The sequence below is a fragment of the Panthera onca genome, chromosome A3 (genome assembly GCF_046562875.1).
Source record: "Panthera onca isolate mPanOnc1 chromosome A3, mPanOnc1 haplotype 2, whole genome shotgun sequence".
Lineage (NCBI taxonomy): Eukaryota > Metazoa > Chordata > Mammalia > Carnivora > Felidae > Panthera > Panthera onca.
Window position 1 is genome coordinate 81,619,782 of NC_138341.1, and position 23,675 is coordinate 81,643,456.

The window sequence follows — 23,675 nt, forward strand, 5'->3', positions numbered from 1 at the left end:
CTGGTTGGCAATATTTTGCACACGTCGTCATGCGTGGTGGCCGGGAGAATTAAGTGTGCCTCCATGTGGGAGGGACTCCCGGAAGCTTGTGCCTGCTTTTGCTTGGACTCTGCCCAGTGCAGCTTTTTCCTCTGATGACCTCGATCTGTATTCTTTCACAGTCATAAAGCACGAGCTCCTGAATCCTGTGAGTTTTTTGGTGAATCATCGAGCCCCGGGGGTGGTTTGGGGGCTCCTGACACAGCTGGCCAAGCAGACTCTCACAGATCCTCTTCTCCCAGATGGCGCACATTTCTAAAATGGAAGCCCTGAGGCACGCTTCATTGAAACTCATTCTCATCCGTTACATTGCATTAAAATCTTGAGAAAGGTACGTTTGTTAAGCAAAGCATATGTTTTGCTTATATTTAAGGAACTTGTTTTCACTTGCCTGGAAGTTTTCTTTTATTATACATCCTGTTGAGTTATAGCAAGAGAAACACTGGACATGCCCACATTTTCAGGTAAATTGCTTCAGGTGAGAACACTGTATACCACTGGAAACGTTATGGTCTGCTGTGTTTATGAAACCGCAAAAATTAGTTGCTGAACTGTGAATTTTTCTTGTGGGTTAAGGGGAAGGAATGATGGGAAGCAATCCACATAATAACTACAAAAACTGAATCTATATTGAACTTTGTAAAAAACCCGAGATAGGAGAAAATAAGTAAGAATAGTAAACAGGAACAAAATTTACATATACTGGGCAAGACTGTCATCAGTTGTGCCCAATTATTTGTTCACTGTTAAAGCTAATTTCTTCACAAATTGCTCTTTGATGAAAGCAACAAATTAGTACTCATAAGTAAGTCATTACAGAATTTAAATAGGGAGCATCATATGTAAATAGGAAGCGTTTTGCTTCTCCACTGGTGGTGATTACATAAAATACAAAGGAGATGATGTATTTAAATAGGCAAATAGAAAACTCGATTTACATAGTGGGCAACCCAGCTAGACTCAGCATTAAGTTTCTTCCCACCTGTGGTAGGCAGGATAATGCCCCCACCCAAAGAGGTCTGCAGCCTAATCTCTGAGACACGTGACTGTGTCAAAGAGCAATTAAGGTGGTTAATCAGCTGGCATTGGATAGGGAGATTATCTGGGATTATCTGGCTGTGCCCAATGCAGTCACAGGGGTCCTTAAGGTCACAGAGGGAGGCCAAAGAGAGTGTCACAGAGATGTGGTATGAGAAAGACTCAATTAGCCATGGCTGGCTTTGAGTGTGGAAGGGGCCATGGGCTAAGGAGTGCAGGCAGCTCCTAGAAGCTGGAAAAGGCAAGAACATGGTTATTCCCCTAGAGCCTCCTGGAAGGACACAGTCCTGCCTACAGCTGGATTTTAGCCTACTAACACCTGTTTGGGACTCCTGTGCTCCATAACCTTAACACATTGGTGTTGTTTGAAGCCACTGGGTTATGGTGCTTTGTTACAGCAGCAAAAGGAAACCATATACCATCTGGAAGAGGTCAGACTGCAACCCCACCCTTAGTCACGTGAGTGCAACACACCTGGTCAGTAAATGCACCAGCGACAGGAAGGGGGATGCAGTGTACCCAGGGGACCCTTCCAGTTCACCTTGGTGAACAGGGGTTGCAGGAAGCACTCCTGCCTCTTGCCTCTGTACTTTGCATATTGTTTAGGCATCCACTTCTCCCTCACACAGCTTCAGGGAGCCCTACTCCATCCCCACATCCTGAGGGCTGGGATTGCCTACAACAACGAGCATGCTCTATCCCCTGGCCAGAGTGACATTTCAGGGATTGGCACAAGAAGTTTGGTCACTAAAGCTCAAGGACCTACTTGCTGGGGACTTCTGGAATGGCAACCCCCTTACTCTCCTTTGGAGTCTACCTGGTGAGATTCCTGCTTTTGCTGGACATAAACAGAGAGCGACCTCGAAGTTGCCAGCACCGCATTTGGATCACAAGTGGGGCCACCCTTAAGGTGGAGCAGACACTGGAGGAGGCAGACAGGAGAAACGGGAAAATCTCATTTTGGCCGACACTGCAGAGCCCCTAAGAAAAGCCTACCTCTGGACTTTTCAAATATGTCAACTAATCAATTTTTTTAATTCTCTAAGCACATCTGAGCTTATTTTTCTATTTCTTGCAACTGAGTGGTTCCTCACTGAAAGGAGGGCTTGCAGTTTCTGGAACTCTTCTTGTTGTTAGAATGGATCCTAATGCTGGGTGGTATTAATAGTGATCCACAGGGGAGCCTGAGTGGCTCAGTTGGTTGAGTGTCTGACGTTGGTTCTGGTCATGATATCTTCGTTCATGAGTCTGAACCCCACATGGGGCTCTCTGCTGTCAGCGTGGAGCTCATATTGGATCCTCTGTCCCCCTCACTCTCTGCACCTCCCCCGCTCATGCCCTCACACTCTTCTCTCTCAAAAATAAATAAACACTTAAAAAAATAGTGATCCACAAACTATTCTCAATACAGGTAGTAAAGTCATGGTGGAACTGTGTAAAGTAAGGGTGGTTCCCATATGCTACCATTGGTACTAACGCGGGATCATGTGAAGCAAAAATGGCCTGTATTTAAAAAATATTCACAAATCTATGCATTTCTCTGAGATAAGACTCTATATACCATCTCTCTGGCAGAAGTTCTCCATGGGTCTTTCGTGTTTCTGAACTCTTGTGAGCAGAGGACTAGCTCCCTGTGTTTGGGACCATCTTTTCCCTGAAGATCTTTATAGAGCAAACAGCCTTGGAAGAGACAGTGTTTCCCTCGGGGGCAAAGGGCAGGCTTATTTGCTGTCCAGTAGGGTGAGGATGCTGTCTTTCTTGGGGGTGGGGGGATGGCAGGCAGGCTTGCTCTGTTATACAAGATTTTGTTTCTCTGGGCTGAGGGTTCCTTTCCCATAATGCAACCCACTGTGTGTACATGTGCCCGTGGTCCTCTTCACATCCCTGTGGGAATTAGGGCCCATGGGAACCCCTGCCATAAAGTGCTGCTGCTCTAGCTACTAATATTGCTGTGAGTAACAGCCCTTTTTCTCTGACCCATGAGTTTTGTGTCTTCTGCCAGCATCCACGAACCATGGCAGGCTCACTTGTTAGTGAGAAGGAACATAGGGTAGAGACCGCATGGTGGGAGCAGAGAGTAGCAAATGCGTCTCAGGAAGGGCTGCTCTCATGTTTAGGAAAGTACGTTAATGAGTCTGGACGATCAGGGCAAGGGAAGGCCCCCTCCCTAGTGCACCCAGGCTGGTGTGTGGGAGGAAAGAAGGAGAGATTAAGTGTGTGCAATCCTGCAAATGTCGTCCTCCCTGATGTTATTGCATTTTGGATTCCTGTAGAGGCAGTAGACACAGAAGGGTTTGGTTTTGCTTGGGGAGGTTGGTGAGACACAGAAAAGAAGAGAAAGGCACAAGCAGGAGACATGGAGTTTGGAAGGGATGCCATTGCACATTCAATGCAATCCCAATCAAAATAGCAACCGCATTCTTCACAGAGCTAGAAAAAACAAATCCTAAAATTTGTATGGAACCACGAAAGACCCTGAACAGCCAAAGTAATGTTGAAAAAGAAAACCAAAGCTGGAGGCATCACAATGCTGGACTTCAGCCTATATTACAAAGTGTAATCATCAAGACAGTATGATACTGGCACAAAAACAGACACATAGATCAATGGAATAGAATAGAGAATGCAGAAATGGACCCACAAATATATGGTCAACTAATCTTTGACAAAGTCATAAGAGTATCCAATGGAAAAAAGACAGCCTCTTTAGCAAATGGTGTTTGGAGAACTGGACAGCAACATTCAGAAGAATGAAACTGGACTACTTTCTAATATCATACACAAAAATAAATTTAAAATGGATGAAAGACCTAAATCAGACAGGAAACCATCAAAATCCTACAGGAGAACACAGGAAGCAACCTCTTTGACCTCGGCTGCAGTAACTTCTTACTTGACATGTCTCCAAAGGCAAGGGAAATAAAAGCAAAAATGAACTATTGGGACCTCATCAATATAAAAAGCTTCTGCACAGCAAAGGAAACAATCAACAAAACTAAAAGGCAACGGACGGAATGGGAGAAGACATTTGCAAATGACATATCAGATAAAGAGTTAGTAAGTATCAAAAATCTATTAAAAACTTACCAAACTCAACACCTGAAAAACAAAGAATCCAATGAAGAAGTGGGCAGAAGACATGAATAGACACTTTTCCAAAGAAGACGTCCAGATGGCTAACATGCACATGAAAAGATGCTCAACATCACTCATCATCAGGGAAATACAAATCAAAACCACATTGAGATACCACCTCACACCGGTCAGAATGGCTAAAATTAACAACTCAGGAAACAGGAGATGTTGGCAAGGATGTGGAGAAAGGTGGAGAAAGGGAACCCCTCTTGCAGTGTTGGTAGGAATGCAAACTGGTGCAGCATTTCTGGCAAACAGGGTGGATGTTCCTCAAAAAATTAAAAAAAAAAAAAAAGAATTACTCTATGACCCAGCAATAGCACTACTAGGAATTTATCCAAGGGATACAGGAGTGCTGATTCACAGGGGCATATGTACCCCAATGTTTACAGCAGTACCATCAACAATAGCCAAATTATGGAAAGATCCCAAATGGCCATCAATTCATGAATGGATAAAGAAAATGTAGTGTATTTATGTATGTACACACACACACACACACACACACACACACACACACACCGGAATATTACTCAGTGATGAAAAAGAATGAAATCTTCCCATTCGCAACAACATGGATGGAACTGAAGGGTATTATGCTAAGTGAAATAAGTCAGTCAGAGAAAGACAAATATCATATGATTTCACTAATATGTGGAATTTGAGAAACTTTACAAAAGACCATAGGGAAAGGGAAGGAAAAATAAGATACAAACAGGGAGGCAAACCATAAGAGACTCTTAAATACACAGAATAAACTGAGGATTGATGGGGATAGGGTGTTGGGGGGGTGGAGAAAATGGGTGATGGACACTGAGGAGGGCACTTGTTGGGATGAGCACTGGGTGTTGTATGTAAGTGATGAATTATGAGAATCTACTCCTGAAGCCAAGACTACACTATATGTTAGCTAACTTGACAATAAATAAATAAATTTGAAAAAATGGGTAAAGGCATTAAGTAGTTCTCCAAAAAAGATATATAGGTAGCTAATAAGAACATGAAAAGAAGCTTAACATCAGTAGCCATTAGGGAAATACTTATCAAATCTACATGAGATACCACTCCTTACCCATTAGGATGGCTATCATAAAAAAGGCATAACAAGGGTTGATGAGGATATAGAGAAACTGGAAACCTCATATGTTGCCGATGGGAAGATAAAATGGTGCAGCTAGTGAAGAAAATAGTCAGTTCCTCAAAAAATTAAACACAGAGTTACCATATGACCCAGAAATTTCACTCTTAGGTGTATACCAAAGAGAACTGAAAAAAAAAATGTCCATACAAAAACCTGTACACAAATATTCATAGTAGCATAATTCGTAATAGTCAAAACATGGGAGCAAATGTCCATCAACTAATGAACAGATAAATAAAAATAGATAAATAAAACGTAGTATATTCATACAACAAAATTGTATTTGTCCATAAAAATGAATGAAGTGTTGATCCATGCTAAAACATAATGAACCCTGAAAACTGATGGGAGAAAAACTCTAACAGTGTGATCTCCAGTGGAAGCCATATTATATTTCTTTCTAAGTCTGCATGACTGTCCGTAGACTTTGTTCCAACCCCAAGCCCAATTTACGGCTGGCCAAGCACACATCGTACACCTGTTTTGTGAGTGAGTGGCCTAAAGGAACACCATCTTGTCCTTGAGATATCGATCAATGCTCCTGCTTCCTGCATTGCTTTATGACAAAACTTGTGATTCCTGCCTACATGCTAATCCATAATCTTTTGAGCTTTTACAAGATGTAAAAAGGATATAACTCTGTAAAAATGATTCACTCTCTGGAGCACTTTCTTCCCTGTCAAGAGTGTGCTTCCCAGGCAGCTGTCTTAACTTGGACTTGAATAAAATGCTCTTTTTTGCTTTTAGAGATTCTAAAAGGTTCGTTCATTTTGCATCGGCAAAGCATTGTGCTAAGTGAAAGAAATCAGTCACAAAACCATACATTATATAATTACACTTATAGGGAATGTCCAGAATAGGCAAATCCAATAGATATACAAAAGAGATTATTGATTTCCAGAGGCTAAGGGCCTTGTAATAAAACTCTTAAATCTATCTCAGCAACCCTAAAAGCTTTCTGGAAGGTGTATATTTACAGAAGTTGCATCCTTATGAATCCATATCATTTCAGCTCAAGGAGGAATCATGTCTACCAGGTGAATAAAACATTATGAACTGGATCAGGAGAGGTAGTCAGAGATGCAGGAAAGAGGTGTATAAAGACAGAGGAACCAGAATCATCAGTGGACCCATGAAATGAGTGTCCTGGGAATCACAGGGACAGAACTTCATGGAGCTGAAATGAAATTCGGGAGAAAGAAGTGGCTGCAGGTTATTGGGAGCACTGACCATGGATATGAGTGAAAGATGGGAGAGAATACTCAAACACCTGCTCAGTAAGTCTTCTGTCCACATGGCTCCCTGGTCTTCCCAGACAGCTCTTTTAAAAGCAACTCAGGTTAGTGTTAGCTTTAGGATTTCAGGGATGTGTAGGCAAAGGAGAAGAGGCAACATGAATCTGGACAGACAGCAATCTATTTAGAAGATTTATATGTTGCCTTCAAGGGGAATGAACACAATTCAGTGAAGAGAAATTGAATTCAGCTTCTTTATCTGATGAGGGTTGGGCCCTGTGCTTTGAAACTCATGTCGCGTCTCAGGTAGACAGAGTGCAGACGGAGATGTATCTTGGCCGTTAGCAGGCAAGCTGTTGCAAGCACATGTTTCCTCTGTGTGCAAACTCTCCTAGAGAATGATGGAAGAGAGTGCTTTCCACACGCAGTTCTAGGGGCACAAATCCCGGAGCCTGCATTTAGAATTGGGCTGGGCTGAGGTTTTCAGCTACCACTCAATGTATTTCTTCTTCCTACAAGAATAGTTAAAAATATGCAGGCTAAGGGGCATTTATATATGTGGAATTTCTTGTCATTTGCTGCAGAGAAGGAATAATTAAACTCAGTACACTATTTGAGTTGTGTGCGCCCACCAAGCGTTTATCCTGTGCTTGTGGCATAAAGGCAGACCAGCCCTACCATCAGCACCCTCCCATGTTTTACCAAAAGAATTTCTCACACTGTCAATGTGCCTATCAAATGCAGGGGCTACTCAGAGGATAGGGCAGGAATCTGTGTCCAAGCACATTGTCCCAAACTCTCTAGTGTGAGTGATGCCTTTTTGATGTGTGATTCTTCGGTGTTGAATTGCATCCGCAACATGGCACCCCACCCCCCAAGCCAATAATTCTGAGGGATCATCATTTCTGAAAGCCTCCTATCCTATGTTTTACACATCTACTGGGCTGTAATCCATTCAGGGTCTGGCACCTCCCTCTCAGAAACTAGATTCCTTTGCAAACCAGAATCTTAGCATCTCCTCTGATGCCAAACCACACTGAGTCCCGGTCAATTAAAGACCTTTGACAAGCTCATTGTTTGGGCAGAGATGCCCTCAGCTGGGGGGAAAGGAACGGGCCATGGCAATATTTCATTAAAAGCCTTTTGGGAAAAAGGAAACAAGCGTTTTCAGATAGAAACATAGCATTTGTCCAAACTATCAAAATTTTTTCATTGTGAAAAGCATCCGATAAACCTCTTTTGTTTCCATTTATTTCTAGTCTTCAAAATGGAAATTCATCTGATGCCAAGAACAGAATGTCACTCAACAGAAGAACCCTTCCTGACCCAGAGGGCCTGCTTTGCCTTGGCTCTCTGAGAAGATGCAAAACCTAAAATCCACAGTGTTCAAGCCTGCATGCTCCATAAGAAAAGATGTTTCAGTGGATGAGAAATGTCTCTGGGGGGCTTTGTTATTTACTGGATCTTCATACAACTGGGTCTCTGGTCTGAGCATAAATTCACTTTGGCACAGGAGCATCTCTATATGCTTATGTATTTGAAGGGAGAGGAAAATGAGAGAGGAGGGGGCTGCGGATTGCTGGCGAAGCTTGTAAACTGGAATCTTATTCTCAATTTGTCATGTTCACCTGAGTTTGGAGACCTGAGCTTTGTCCCTTAGGAACCGCCAATCCTGTCCTTAATCAGTACTGAAAGTCACTTTCTGCTTATCATCCAGTAAGATTCCCTTTCAAATGATCTCCTCCAGGAAGAAAGACAGGGTAATAGCACCCAATTCAATATGTCCTGGCGGGAGTCAAGACAGCTGGGTGTGATGAAATCTAGTGACTTTACTGTGACATTTTAGGGTAAGTTCAGGGATCAGAGGATCGGGTGGTGAAAAGTTTGGGGGAAAATCCCCTAACTACATGGGATGCAGTATCCCAGGTTGAATTTTTCAGATTCACCAAGAAACTCGTTAAGGTCCCCATACACCTGTAAAATACAGAGAAATATTTGTCCCTTTCCTTATTCTCAAGATGTTTGCCTCTCCCAGCTTCAGTTAAGGAACAGATATCTGCTGTGTATTTTCATCATTAAACTTCCTGAGAGTTTTGGATACTCAATGTCCTTCACCCATAGCAGCTTTGATGGATCTAAGTATCAATTTTGGGAGGCAAGATATGAGTCAACATACATGAGTGCTTACTGAGTGAAAAGCATTTCTTATATATACAATGGGATATTACTCAGCCGTGAGAAAGAAAATCCTGCCACTTGGGACAACATGGATGGTCCCTGAGGACATTATGTTGAGTGAGAAAAGACAGAGAAAGACATATATGGTACGATCTCACTTACATGTGGAATCTAAAAAAAAAAAAAAGCCAAACTCACCAGAACACAGAGTAGGATGGTGGTTACCAGGGCCTGAGGATTGGGGGAAATCAGAGAGACGCTGGCCAAAGGGTACAAGACATATAACTGGAAGATGAGTAAGTTTTGGACAGCTAACACACAGCATAGTGATCACAGGCAAAGACACTGTAGCATAGATTCCGAAGTTGCTAAGAGACCAGATCTTAAATGTTCTCACCGCAGAAAAGAAATGGTAATCATGGCATGTGGCAGAGGTGTTAGCTAACACTCTGGCGCTAATCACACTGCAATATATAAATGTATCAAATCAACATATTGTACACCTTAAACTTATATAACGTTACATGTCAATTATATATATAAAAAAAAGGTGCATTTCTTAGCTACCTGCCAAACACATATCAGCTTGGATTACAATGAGCTTTCAGGTTAAAGCTCTCAAATTAATAAAACTAGAATAGGCATCAAATATTAAGTCAATTAGCAAAGGATCAGGCTCTCTTATCTATACTGAGAGGGAGGCAGGATCCTGGCCACTCATGGCCTGTTAGGCCATTACCAAGGATTTCGTTATTTTTTCCCAATGAAAGCATTTAAGCAGGGAAATTCCAGGATCTGATTTGGGGTGTGAAAGATCACTTCAGCTGTTGGATTGACGATGAATTCAAGGTGACAGAGTGGCCTGGGCGACCCAGTGGGGGCAGTTGACGTTTCCGTTGTGAGAATGGATAATACGAACGTGTGACAGTACACACAGGTGCACGCCCATGCACGCGCACACACAGCTACCTACCTGTGTGTGGAGCTCTAAAAGCAGGCGGCAGGCTCAGCCCGCCCTTGTAGTAGAATCAGATGCATTCAGCTTACCCTCAGGCAGGAATTGTGTTTGGCCCCGCTTCTTGAGCTGCGTCTTGCCCGTGGAAGTGGAGCTCACCAGCCTGTCCCCATCCAGACTCCACAGGCACCAGGGCTAACCCTGATTCACGCAGAGGCAGGTTGTAGCTGAAATGCCCAGGGAATGGCTGGGAAGGCACCTCTTTTCCTTCTCTCAGAGCTTCAGCGGCCACGTTGCTTCCTTCTGGCCTGACCTTGGTTTGTTCAGCTGCCGAGGGCTCCTCAGCCCCAACGTGGCCCTGTGGGCCCACAGAGCCCTGGGATACATCACACAGAAGGAACCAGTTCTGGCTTTGTCTTCCCACTTAGGATGAGACGGGAAAGACCCGGCCCCTCCCCAGAGGGGAGCCACAGAGAATAGGAGCCACAGAGAATACGAGCCCACGGAAGGCACCAAACGTGATGGTGAAAATGCAAGTTTTTGATTCCCAATTTCAACTCACCAGCTTTATAGAATGAAGGCAATTTTTATTTTCCTGAGTAAGAGCTGCCTTCTGAAGATGAAAGGATCAGGTGGCTTTGATTCATCATCATCATCCTCATCAACTTCATCATCGTCGTTGTCATGATCGCCATCATCATCAGGAGAAACAGGTGCTTTTGTATCCCCCTGTTCTGAGGGAAACACTTGGAAGCGCTTGACAAAGACCTGTGGTGTCGCCGGCCCTCCGTCCGGGCCCTGGGATCAGGCAGCAGGGGCCGCTTGTGCTTGTCTTGCCAGGCTGTCCCTTGAACTTCTTGCTTGTCGGGGTGGTTCCTAGCCCTGGACACTTCTGCCTGATGCTTTGTTATGCTCCTGGGGCCCAAGGAGCTCCTGCTTGGGTTGTTTCCCCAGGTCTTCAGTGTTTGCCTGTCTTTCTTGGTAAGTCTCTCAGCTCAACGTTACCAAGATTCTGGATGTAAAACCTCAAATGTAATGCTGAACTTGGACTGGGAAGCTCACTCAGAGGAGTCACCCCTGGTCATAAGCAGTTCACTGGAAGTAGTGGACCTTGGGGTGATAACAACCCTCACTGTCTGGTAACCTTAGCTTTGGTGCTCACTGGGGCTAACCTTGATCTGTACCTATTTCTTCAAGTTGTGTCTTAACATTTCAGAAGCTTAAACAGTGCGAGGAGGGAGGAGTTCTGAGAAGGAGTCTCACGTGAGGATCACATGAGGAGCCTGGTGGCACTTATCCCTCCTCTTCCAGGCCAGAGTGACAAGCGTGCTGAGATACTGATGCCCTCGGCCCTGGGGTGGCTCAGTGGGGCCTGGGTGGCCACCTCTGGCCCCGAGCTGCCCTGGGGTGTTGTGCAGACGTTTGCACTTCTGGTGTGTGGACCTGCCATGAAGATGGTTTGCACACATGATTGATTCCAGGCCATGTAGACGGCCTGCCCAGCTTTGGTAGAACCTCAGTCCCCCTTGGCAAGGTCCTCTCTAAGCTAGGTTTCTCATGGCTGCCAGCTCTCAGCTCCTGCTGACGTCCACCTGGAACCTTCCAATAAATTCCTTCCACGACCTGTGAGCTGCAGCCACTGTGTGCACCGCTCTGTGTTCTGCTGTCTGTCTTCAAGAGCAGGTGCAGGATCAACACTCTCCAGCCTCATGACTACTTTTAGGATGCCTGACCTAGGCACTCCTCAGGTGTTTAGAAAGGTATCCTGGGCACATACTTCTAGTGCCAGCAAGCAAGCTTGACTGGCCAAGAACATACTGAATATTCCATGAAAGAGGAAACATCCCTTTTCCTGGCTTCTTGCCATACCTGCTGGGGAACTGGGTCAGCTGAACTGTCTCCAGCTTGGTGCCGACTCTCCTTGTCAGTGTCCCAAGGGGAAGTGACAAGGTCTTTTATCTGGGCATTTTACAGCATGTTGTGGCTTTGATTATTACCACCACCTACCCCCCTACTCTGGAAAGAACTAATCAATTTGTTTGCTTTATGTTTTTTTTTTTATGCTTTGCATAAAAAATAATCAAACTTTGGAATTGGGATAAATCCTATCCTAGTTCCTGAAGGGTCACTACATCTTAGTGTCCTGGGGGTTAAGGGACTCGCCTGAGGCCACTTGTTGCATTTGCTGCTGCCCAGGGGGTTCCCTGCATGCCCCCACACAAACTTGGTCCAGATATCTCCAGGCAGGATCTGATTTCAAGCTCTACATTTTGAGTTCAGACAGAGGTGTTGGATCAATGCTCCATTTGCACGTAAATGTCTTTTCTTTCAGACTTTTAAGAGAGGGTGTATTAAAGAATATGGGGTCTTTGGGTACACATCTCTGGTGGTGGGGGATAGTGGGTTAGAAATTTATTTGAAAAACAGTAAATAGAGAGCGAAGCAGGAGACTCTTGGGGTGGTAAGTAGATTCTATGCTCCATGTGCCCCACAGACAAACTACTCGATCTTCCTTCATCAACCTCCCGGCTTCCCCTTTCCCATCATAACAAGAGCTCCTGTTTGCTCACTGATACTGTACAAGACCCTCAACCCTCCCAGGAACCGTATGAGGTAGAAATTATTATTCCCATTTCACAGATGAGGAAACTGAGGCTCCGCAAAATTAGGTAGCTTGCCCCAAATCACATAGCTTGGTGAGTGGTGGAATTCTGTTTATCTGAGTCCAAAGGTACATATACTTTTTCCACTTCAAGTTGGTGAACACATCATTTTGCATCTCAGGGCCCCAGTAAATTCATGCAACTCAGAAAGGTCCCACCCCATAGACCCTCTGCTTTATAACAAAGAACCTGTATGGGTAAGGCCAAACTCTGTCTACCTGCAGAACTCTCCTTCAGATTCTGGCAGCAGGAGGGAGGCCATGGGGTTCTTCATCAGATCGGCCACTGCAGGGTCCTTGGGTGTCACATAGAAGAAAGGAATCCCAGTGCTGTTGTTCAAGGGGCCGTCACTGATGGGCAGGCAGTTCCCAAATGGCAGTCCTGGGATCTAACAAACACCAAAAAAGGCTTTTTCAATGCAGGGTATTTTATTTTATTTTATTTTATTTTATTTTTCATTTCATTTCATTTCATTTCATTTCATTTCATTTCATTTTTTTGTTTTCAATGCAGGGTTTTGGATTGACCTGAGCTGAGAGCTTAGCCAGGAAATATAGCAATGTTGATGGCATGGCATCACCATAGTTCTGACAGGTAGTAAATTAAGGCACAGTGGTTCCCAATTGACCCAACTCACCCGGTGATAGCTCTGGAATCTCTATTGAGGAGCTGAGCAGGGACATTCTGTTTGGAAGGATGGCTAGGGGATTATTCTTGAAGCTGCTGCATGTGCATAGAAAACACCCTCACTTTGTTACATTTAAAGTTATTTGGGGGTGGCACTGAAATTTATGGAAGTCAGCTACAACTTGCCCCTGCGAGCCCAACTGCCTTCACTGACTCTTTTAAAGTTCTGACAACTTTGGGGATAGATCTTAAGTCTTAACTTTAATATCTTACCTGGTCTTTGGACTCTGAGAACTTTCTACTATTGTTTCTTTTATAGCTACACCACTTTCTCACTTACTAGTTCCATTTTTTAATTGTAATCAATTTTTCATTATATGAGTCAGCAACTTGCCCTTTTAGAGAAAAGGAAGTCACAGAAACATTGCACACTCATTTTTATTCACGATCTTCGGTGGAGTAGGTGAAATTCTTAGACATGTATGCAAGTATTTCTTAGGTTTTCCCAGGCCCTGCTGGGTCCTGCATTCCAACCTTCATGAGCTTTATTTACCCTTTACAGAATATTCCTTACTGTGACTGAGCTCAGAACTCAGGAGCTGTCTTGTCTTTAAAGCACTGCATGGCAATGGTGTATAGACCTGGAATAGGAGATGGCTTTCATCTTTGAGAAGACACAATGTTAAGGTGTCTTCCAAAATGGGAACATAAGTTCATTTACAGATTCTCTTTTTCAGCTTGTCATAAATTGCCTGGAATCATGCTTTGCACACATGACATGCATAGGGTAAATGCTCTCTGAATGGACTGAATTTGGACTAAATGTCAATATTGGAAAGGGGAATTCCTAAGAACACTAAGAAAAAAGATGTCAAAAGTCAAAATATCTTTAGTACTAGACTAAGTCTAGTGCCAACTAGAGATCCCACTAGATCTCTAGTGCCAACTAGAGATTTTTTTTTTAAGTTTATTTATTTATGTAAGTAATCTCTACACCCAATGCAGGGCTCAAACTCATAAGCCTGAGATCGAGAGACACACGCTCTTTCCACTGAGCCAGCCACACACCCCAGAACAATCCGTGCTTTAGATGAAGATCAGCCTCATTATTTAAGCTTCATATCTTCCTAAGGTATGTCTTAGGAGCATAATTTATAACTGTGAGGAACCATTTGGATGCTGTGAATGTGATTAAGATCATTGCCATAATCAGAATAAAGTCATTTAAATATTTTTTAAAAAGTAAAACAGGACCTTCAAAACTAACATAGTCAACCACTTAATTCCATACAGGGGGAAAATAAAGTGGACAACTCGGTGACTTGGCCAGTCTCCAAACAGATGAGACCATACCTGAGGTAAGAACCTGCCGCTGGCCAATGACCTATCCATTCCCTAAAAAAATATTTATTTTGCATAAATTAAACAGTTCAAAGTACCTCTCTGTAATAAAACCCTTACATCGATCTCACCAGCCCTAAAAGCTTTCTGGGTCGTGTATACTTAGGGATGTCACTTCCTCATCATTTATCCATGTCATTTTGGCTTAAGGTGGAATCATACCTAACAGGTGAGTAAAAACATTTACGAACCGAATGATAAAACTGCAGCTGAAAACAACTCATTCCAGCATTTATACACTTTGCACCCTAAGCCTCCTTTCCAGAAAATCTCTTAAGTTCCATATTTCAAAATGTGAACTTCCACCAAACCCCCCGTGGTGTCTTTCTCCCAGTCCCCAGTGTCAGTAGGTGACCGGGAAGTTCGGGTCCATTGGGTGCTGTGGGCTGGGAGGCTGCACGCGCCTACTCTATGATGCCTAAGGCGGCTCTGGCTTCTTTTGTCCAGGTCTCGGGTCAGGCGCTGGTTATGTGTACGCCTCTTTGACCATCTCAAGACTGCACTTCAATCCCCATGCGCCTGGCAGGATGCCTGTCAGCACCTCCCAAGCCCCCCATTTTGCCAGGTTAACCAAAGCACAATCTGGTTCCGTTATTTACGCGCCGGCCACAGCGCAACCCCGCCGGCGGGGCACGTCTGTGAGACCTGAATCCGAGCGCGCCAGCGGTCGCTAGCATCTCCCGGTCCCCAGGCCACCGCCAGGCACGCACCTGCAGCCGGCTCCGGGCGGGGCTGCTTACCTTCTCGTGGGCGGACACGGTGGCCAGACAGCCCCAGGCGCTGGCGTGGGCCAGGAAGCGGGCGGTGCTGGGGCGCAGTCTCGGGCCGCTCTCCCGCCGGTAGGAGAACATCCCGGGCGGCGCGGGGGGCGGCCTGGAGCGGGCGGCGCCGGCCGGGGGCGGCAGGTGCGCGTCCTCCTTGTGAGCCGAGGCCGGGAAGCTGCGCTGCCAGATGCTGCCCGAGTCCTCCAGCAGCGCGGGCAGCGCCTCCTCGGTGGAGGCGCTGTCCAGCTCCTCGTCCACTTCGTTGGTGACGGCCCAAGACACCGAGCTCACGATCACGTAGCCCGCGGCCGGGGACAGCAGGGCGCTGCAGCACAGCAGCCAGGAGAGGCGGGTGACCGGCCGCGCGGGCCGCTGGCCGCGGCGCACGGACATCTTGCAGCGGCGCGCCCTGCCGCGGGGACAGCCTGGAGCGCGCGGGAGGCGGCGAGGGCGGCAGCGCCCCCGTGCGGCGGACGCGCGGAACTGGACTCCGCTGGCGACCGCCGCAGGATTCCCGGGCGGGGTCCCCACCCCTGGATGCCCTCGCAGCCTCCCGCCGTGTTGAGAAGTCGAGCTCCTGGAAAAGCGGATTCCACTCGAATACTGCACGTCCTGCGGCCGCCGTGCGCAGAGTCCTCACCGTGTGCGAGGTCCGGGGATGGGCTCATTACCTGCTGGATGGCACGGATTCTGCAGCCAGGGGGTGGTGGGCGTTCAAATCGCGAACCAACACACTCCCCTACTTACCAGCTGTGGGACCCTACCGGGTCACTTAACCTCTCTGTGCCTCAGTTCCGTTATTAGAAAAACAAGCAAACCACGGTATTGAACTCATTTGGGTGATGGATGGGAGAATTAAATAAGTTAACATCTGGAGAGGCTTATATTTTGGTAATAGATAAAGGTAGGGACTGTTATCATTTTATAGAGGAGGAAACTAAGTAAATGGTGAAGGTAAGATTACCACCGAGTCAGTCTGATGCCAAAGCCATTCCCTTGCTTTGTAAGGATAATGACTGTCTTACACTTGACTTAGGAGTGCATTGCTGCGAGTTCTTCTGAAAGCAAAGTCAAATTTTTACATATCAACCAAAGTAAAAGGTAGCAAACACCCAGAGACAAAGTGGCTGGCATGCAGTAGCAGAGAATTGTAAGAATGTATCAGAGTTTCAAAACATTCTTTTATTGGTGGAAATTTGAGCTGTTTCCAATAGTTAAGTTTTATAGATAGCAACATAATTCTAAATCATTTACACTTTAACTTCTGCTTATGGTATTCCCTTATCTGCCCATTAAGAGACATATTCTGCTCTAGATTTTCCACCTAAAATCTAATAGTCCTGCTTCCAGTTTGTTATGGATGAAAGTGACTTGAACCAGCATCAGAATTTTTGTAGCCACTGTGTTACACTGTGCAGTAGCCAGAGGATCCGTTATCTACCCTGTCCTCCATTCCATCTACCTCCTCCTTTTCCCTCCTATTCAAAGCCATTTTTCTTTAAAAAGTCTTCTTAATCTCCTCAGTGCACTCCAAGCTGGCCTCCCATCCCACCCCAGCCACCCTTTCCAGGATGCCTTCTTTCTGTTGCTAGTCTAAGGGGAGTTCTGGCATTCTCTCCGCATGATCTCGTCTCCTCCCACGGCTCTGCCATCCTTTTATGCTGCTGACTTGCCAGCCTCTCTCACTTGCCCCTGAATGATGTGTCCCATAGTCTTGGAGAGGCAGTATAGCAAGTCATTAAAAGACGTGAGCTCTTTCAAATGACTTCAAATGAATTGACATCCTGCTCTATCACCTACTAGCCGTGTCTGTAAAATAAGGACAGTCACTTCTATCCCAGTGGCCTAGGAGAAGCACAGAGCAGACACGTGATAGATGCATACCACAGCCTCTTTTCTCTCATATGCTCTGCGGGGGGGGGGGGGGGGGGGGGGTGTTGAGGGAGGGAGGCAGGCGAGCCTGGCAGCTGACTCCTTCCACCCAGGCTCTTGTTCTTGGCTGTTAGGGGCCACTTCTTCCTTTGAGGCTCTGGTGGAGGTGGATATTTTCCTCTGCCAGTCCCAGCACATGATGTGAAGAATAAATGCCCAGTTCTTACTGTTCGTTGCCAGCAGGATAAAGTCCAAGCTCTTTAACTTAGTATATAGGTCCCTTGTAACCTGTCCGTGCCTGTCTGTCTATCCCTGTCTGTCCCACTGCATCACCCTCCCAGACTCCACGGCAGCGATCTGGCGTCTTTATGGTTCTACAGTCAGTGAACACCCACACATCCACCAGATAGATTAATACAATTAGCATTTTGATCTATTTTCATCCTCACTTTTAATCCCTCTGTTCATTCATCAAGGTACATGATAGTAATTTACAAATATTTCTCTTGAGAGAATGCATGCAGCAAATGCATAAAAATATATGTACAAAAAACCTGTTAAAATCATTCAGGTGAAGTGAGGGAATATTGCCAGTTCCCCAGAAGCTCTCCATATGCCTCTCTCCCCAAATCACAATCCCTTGCCTCCTCTCCTAGAGGTAATCACTGTCTTGACATTTGTGATACACATTTCTTTGCTTTCCTTTATAGTTGGATTTCCTACACATGCAATCCTCAGTGTTATAGATTCATCTTACCTATTTTGAACTTTATATAAATGATATCATACTTTAATTTTTTGTGTCTATGTTGTCAAAATTATGTTTGAGAATCATACTTACTTTGTTGTTTGTAGATATATATGGCTGTATAGTATTGCATAGTGTAGCTATATGACCATTTATTCAACTATTGTCAGTAGGTGTTTTATTTATTTTTATTTGTATTTATTTTGTTGGTGGTGGTTATTTTGAGAGAGAAGTGGGGAAGGGGCAGAGTGGGGGAGACAGACGACCCGAAGCAAGCTCTGCACTGTGAGTACAGAGCCTAATGCGGGGCTTGAACTCAGGAACCGTGAGATCATGAGCTGAGCTGAAGTCAGATGCTTAACCAACTGAGCCACCCAGATGCCCCCGTTGGTAGGTGTTTTAATAGGTTTTGTTATTCAGGTATGGTGAGGCCAGGTAATCAAGAGATGCCTGACATTGAAAAGGTAATTTATTCTACTCATAGATCCCAAGAAAAGGGATCTTTGGCCAATGGGGACAGGAGTCAAAGGATTTCCAGGTCATGGGTGGGCAGTTCACTTTACACCCTTCCTCAGAGGGTATCCAGCAGGATTGAGCCCCGGTTGCTCACAGTGGTAACAGCTAAGGGACACAGCCTTAGAATGGCTTTCCTTCCTCCCTGGTCCAATCACTCTAGTCCCCCACTCCTGTTCTTTAGGACTACATCCCAAAGTAAACTACCCGTGTGCTAAGTCCTTGTCTCAGGCCCTTTGGAGGAATCCAAACTAAGGCACTGGTGCACATTCAAGAGTTTTTCTAGGGTATATACCTCGTAGTAGGGTTGCTGGTTGTGGGGTAGAAGTATGCTTCATTATATTATATAATGTCAAACTGATTTCCAAGATGATGGTACCAATTTACATTGCTACTATCAGTGTATGAGCTTTCCTGTTGCTCCACATTCTCATCAACACAGATTATGGTTAGATTTTTCTGTCTTTTCTCTCTCCCCCTCCCCCCCCAACCCAGTCTGATGGATGAGTAATGGTGTCTCATTTCTATTTTAATGACTGATGTTGTTGGTTGATCACCTTTTCATACTGTCATTGGCCAGTTGGATATCCTCTTTTGTGAAATGCCTGTTAATGTCTTTTGCCCATTTTTATTGGGTTGCCTGTGGGTTTTTGTATTGATTTGTAAGAATTAATTTTATTTTCTTTATTCCAGTGCTTTGGTATTGAAAAGTGCCACAGATTGTTTTGGGGTAGTTGTTAATGTTAATGTTTCTATCCATCAACCTAACTGGGCTAAGGGATGTCCAGATGGCTGGTAAAATATCATTTCTGGGTGTGTCTGTGGGGGTGTTTGAGGAAGAGATTAGCATTTGAATCAGTAAATGAATAAAGAAGATTAATCTCATCAATAGGGATGGGCATCACCCAGTCCTTGTGGGTCTGAATGGAGCTGAGACATCCACCTTCTCCTGACCTTGGACATCAGCACTCTTGGTTCTCCAGTTTTCAGATTCAGGCTGGGCCTTTACGCCATTGGCACCCCTGGTTCACAGAACTTTGTGTTTGGACTGGGACTACCCCACTGGCTTTCCTGGGCCTGCAGCCTGCAGATGGCAGATCATGGGACCTCTGTCTCCATAATCACATGAGCTAATCCGTGTTGTTCTATGTATCAGTAGTGTTTTCCTTTTTACTAGTGAGTAGTATTCCCTTGTATGGACATGCCATATTTTTGTTTATTCATTCAACAGTTGATGGCTACTTGGGTTGTATTTATTTATTTATTTATTTATTTATCTTGCTATTAGGAATAAAGCTATTAATAGCATTCACGTACAAGTCTATGTGGGGACACGTTTTCATTTCTCTTGAGTAAATATTTAAGAGCAAGATTGCTGAGTTGTATGGTAACCATAGGTTTACCTTTATAATAAATTGTCGAGCTTTCTTTTCCCTCCAAAGTGGCTATACCATTTTGCATTCCCACAGACACTGCATGACAGTCCCAGTTTTTCTGCATCTTTGGCAACACTTGCTGTTGAGTGGCTTTTTAATTTTAGCTATTCTACTAGGTGTGTCATGGCATTTCATGGCAGTTTTAATTTACATTTTTCTAATGGCTAACAATATTGAGCAGCTTTTTATGTGCTTACTTTTTGTCTCTCTTCTTTGGTGAATTGTCTGTGTAAATATTTGCTCATTTAAAAATCTGGTTGTGTCTTCTTAGTGTTGAGTTGTGAGAGTTATTTTATATGTTCTCCATACCAGTCCTTTTTCAGGCAGACATTTTGCCAGTGTTTTCTCCCAGTTTGTGGCTTGCATTTCCATTTTCTTACCAGTGGCTTTTGAAGAGCAAACATTTAAAATTTTGGTAACGTCTAATTTATCATTTTTTTTCTTTCATGGTTTGTGCTTTCTGTACCATTTCTAAGACATCTTTGTCTGATCTAAGCCCATGAAAAATATCTTTGATGTTTTATTCTAGAAGCTTAATAGTTTTATCTGTTACATTTAGGTCTGTAATCCATTAAAAACATTTTCTGTATATGAATGAGGTTCATTTTGTCCCTACAGAGATCAAATTGATCCATCACTCTTTGTTCAAAAGACTATCCCTTTTCCTGACTTACATGTTCTTTTTGTCTTAATGCTGTATTTTTCTGAATACAATGAGACATTGTTATTTTATGCAGTCTACGTTTATTTAGATTTAGCTATGTACTCTCCAGTCTCCTCCCTCTTTATCTTTTCTTGTATCTCAGATCACCCATTTGTGATCATTTTCTTTCCTACTGAAGTATATCCTTTAGAATTTCCTTTAACAAGGGTCTACTAGTGGCACACTCTCTTTTGTTTGTCTGAAGTTTACTTCTGTTTCACTCGCAGAAAATATTTCTGCTGAGTACAGAATTCTAGCAGTAGGCCTGTTTTCAACACATGGAGGCTTTCATTCCACTTCGGTTCCTGTGCTGCTGCTGAGAAGTCGGATTCCAGTCTCATGGCCACACCTCTGAAGATGACTGTTTTTTATTTCTCCTGTGGCTTTAAAACTCTTCTCTGTGTCTTTGGTATGCAACTAGGTGTGGGTTTCTTCCTTCCTCCTTTCCTTAGAAACATTTTGGACCTTCCCTCTGGTCTCTAACCTGCCTTTCGTATCTGTTGTCTCTTTGTCTTTGTGCGGCATTTAGATAATTACAGTGGATGGAATGTTTGTGTCCACCCCACCCCCAATTCATGTGTTTGGGGTGGCTATATTTGAGGATAGGGCCTCGAATGAAATAATTAAAGCTAAATGAAGTTGTAAGGATGGGGCACTGGTCTGATAGAGTTAGTGCCCAAATAAGGATACAAGAAAGGGGCACCTGGGTGCAGGTTAAGCATCTGACTCTTGGTTTTGCCTCAGGTCATAATCTCACAGTTCATGAGATTGAACCCTGTGTCAGGTTCTGCACTGACAGCCAGGAGCCTGCTTGGGATTCTCTGTCTTCCTTTCTCTCTGCCCCTTCCCTGCTCACACACTCTTTCTCATTCTCTCTCTCTCTCTCAGAATAAATAAATAAACGTTAAAAAAAAAAAAAAAGACACCAGGAGTGCCTGGGTGACTCAGTTGGTTAAGCGTCCGACTTCAGCTCAGGTCATGATCTCACAGTTTGTGGGTTCGAGCCCCCCATCGAGTTCTGTGCTAACAGCTCAGAACCTGGAGCCTGCTTCAGATTCTGTGTCTCCCTCTCTCTCTGCCCCTCCCCTGCTCACACTCCGTCTCTCTCAAAAATAAAAAATAAACATTAAAAAATAAAAAAAAAAAATACACCAGAGAACTCTTTCTCTCAATGTGCATCAAGGAAAAGCCTTGTGTGATGATATAGTGAGAAGGTGGCCATCTGCAAGCCAGGAAGAGAGCTCTCACCAGAAACTGAGTCTGCTGGAACCTTGGTCTTGGACTTCCCAGCCTCCAGAACTGTGAGACAATAAATGTCTGTGGTTTTAGCCACCCAGTTTATGATATTTTGTGATAGCAGCTCAAGCAGGCTGAAACATTGTCAAACTGTGTTCCGTTATGATTTTTACCATTTCATAGTCTTACTAGGAGTATATGAGTACCACATGGGCTACTCATCAATGATGCAGGTGGTCATAGCACTTATACAGAAGGAGCTATTTTGAATTGGAACTCAGTTACTTGGCTTAGTAACATTTTGCAGAAATTTTAGGCTTGTTTAAGCAGTTCATAGCAAAGGACCCTTCCACCAGCAAACATTCTCAGGTTTGGCTGCAGGACACTAGCCTTTGGTATGTTTACAAAAAGATTTGACTAGTGATGGGAGGGAACACATTGCAGAACTTCTGCTCATCCATTACTTCCTACTCACAAACGTTTGCCAAGAACAATGAGAGGCATGTAGTCACAGGTAACAAAGCACAGTTTAAAGTTTAGAGCTAGGAATGTAAAGAGGATCCTGGGATGTCTTCTTGGTCAGAAAAAAAAAAAACCAAAAACCCAAAGCTAGAAAAGATTAATGGGTCATGTCAAAAGAACACAGGAGTCAACTTGAAGAGACTTCCACTGGGAAAAGGTGGAATAATTTAAGCATCAAAAAGAATAATGGTGGCAGTTATTTAAAAAACTAAGCATACATATATTTACTGTCCTCCCAGCAATTGCTCTCCTGGGCATTTATCCCAGAGAACTAAAAACGTGTGTCTCCCACAGAAACCAAATACATCATTGTTCATAGCAACTTTTTTGTAACAGCCCCAAACTGGAAGCAACCCAAATGTCCCTCAATATGTGAATGGTTACATACAGGCACATCCGTACCATGGAATATTGCTCAGAAATAAAAATTGAGGGGTGTCTGGATGGCTCAGTTGGTTGTGTCTGACTTTGGCTCAGGTCATGATCTCATGATTCGTGGGTTCAAGCCCCATGTCAGGCTCCTGTGCTAACAGCTCGGAGCCCGGAACCTGCCTTGGATTCTGTGCCTCCCTCTCTCTCTATGCCCCTCCCCACTCACACTCTGTCTGTCTCTCTCAAAAGTAAACATTAAAAAATTAAAAAATAAAAAGAAATCTAAATTGATATGTGAAACAACTTGGGTGGATCTTATATTGAGTGAAAAAAAAAGCCAGTCTTAAAAGGTAATACATTATATGATTTCATTTATAGAACATTCTCAAAATTACAAAATTATAGGAGTGGAGAACAGATTAGTGGTTGCTAAAGGGTTAGTGACGGTGTGTGGGGTGTGTGTAACCGTAAAGGGGTAGCATGAGGGAGCTCTTTGTGGTGATGGAAGGGTGCTGCATCTTGACTGCAGTGGTGGTTACACAATCTATATGTGACAAAATGTCATAGAACTGTACACAGAAGGCACCAATGTCTGTTTTTGGTTGTACAATGTCTGCTTTTGACATCACACTATAACTGTGTAAGACACAAGTATTGGTAATGGGTCTCCTGAGTTAATAATGATTAAAAACAAAAACAAAAGACAAGCCTTCAATAGTCATCACTGGAAGTTATCAAGGCATCTAATTTATTCTGATAATTTATTTTTTCTAAAGCAAAAATAATTCAAGCATTTATCCTGCCTTTCCTTTTATGTTTCAATTCTATTTCAAGGTAACCAAATTGTTGATATGGGAAAGATTTTCTTTCTAGACAAATTCCAGCTAATACATCTAGAAGGAATTAGAACATTAGAAAAAGAAATCATTTTGCAACCCCTAATGAAGCAATCTATATAGGCAACAATAATCAATATGTGAAATACTAAATGAAATATTGAGTGGAATCTTATAGTAGATAGATCATCCTGGCAACACCTGAACCCCATGATCAATCTTAAGTCTTTTCTTTGTCTTTCTTTCTTTCTTTCTTTCTTT

The 23,675-nt window shown here is 43.9% G+C and overlaps 1 protein-coding gene across 1 annotated transcript in view; it reads right to left on the bottom strand.

Moving 5' to 3' along the window:
* CREG2 (cellular repressor of E1A stimulated genes 2) overlaps window positions 1-15,692 on the bottom strand; it is a 35,058-nt gene extending 19,366 nt beyond the window's left edge. The window contains exons 1-2 of the mRNA XM_060608897.3: window positions 15,153-15,692; window positions 12,603-12,772 (exon numbers count right to left, since the gene is read on the bottom strand). Of these exons, the coding sequence (XP_060464880.3) occupies window positions 12,603-12,772; window positions 15,153-15,569 (587 nt within the window). The 5' untranslated portion in view covers window positions 15,570-15,692. The remainder of the gene's footprint in view (window positions 1-12,602; window positions 12,773-15,152) is intronic.
* Window positions 15,693-23,675: the final 7,983 nt, after the last annotated feature.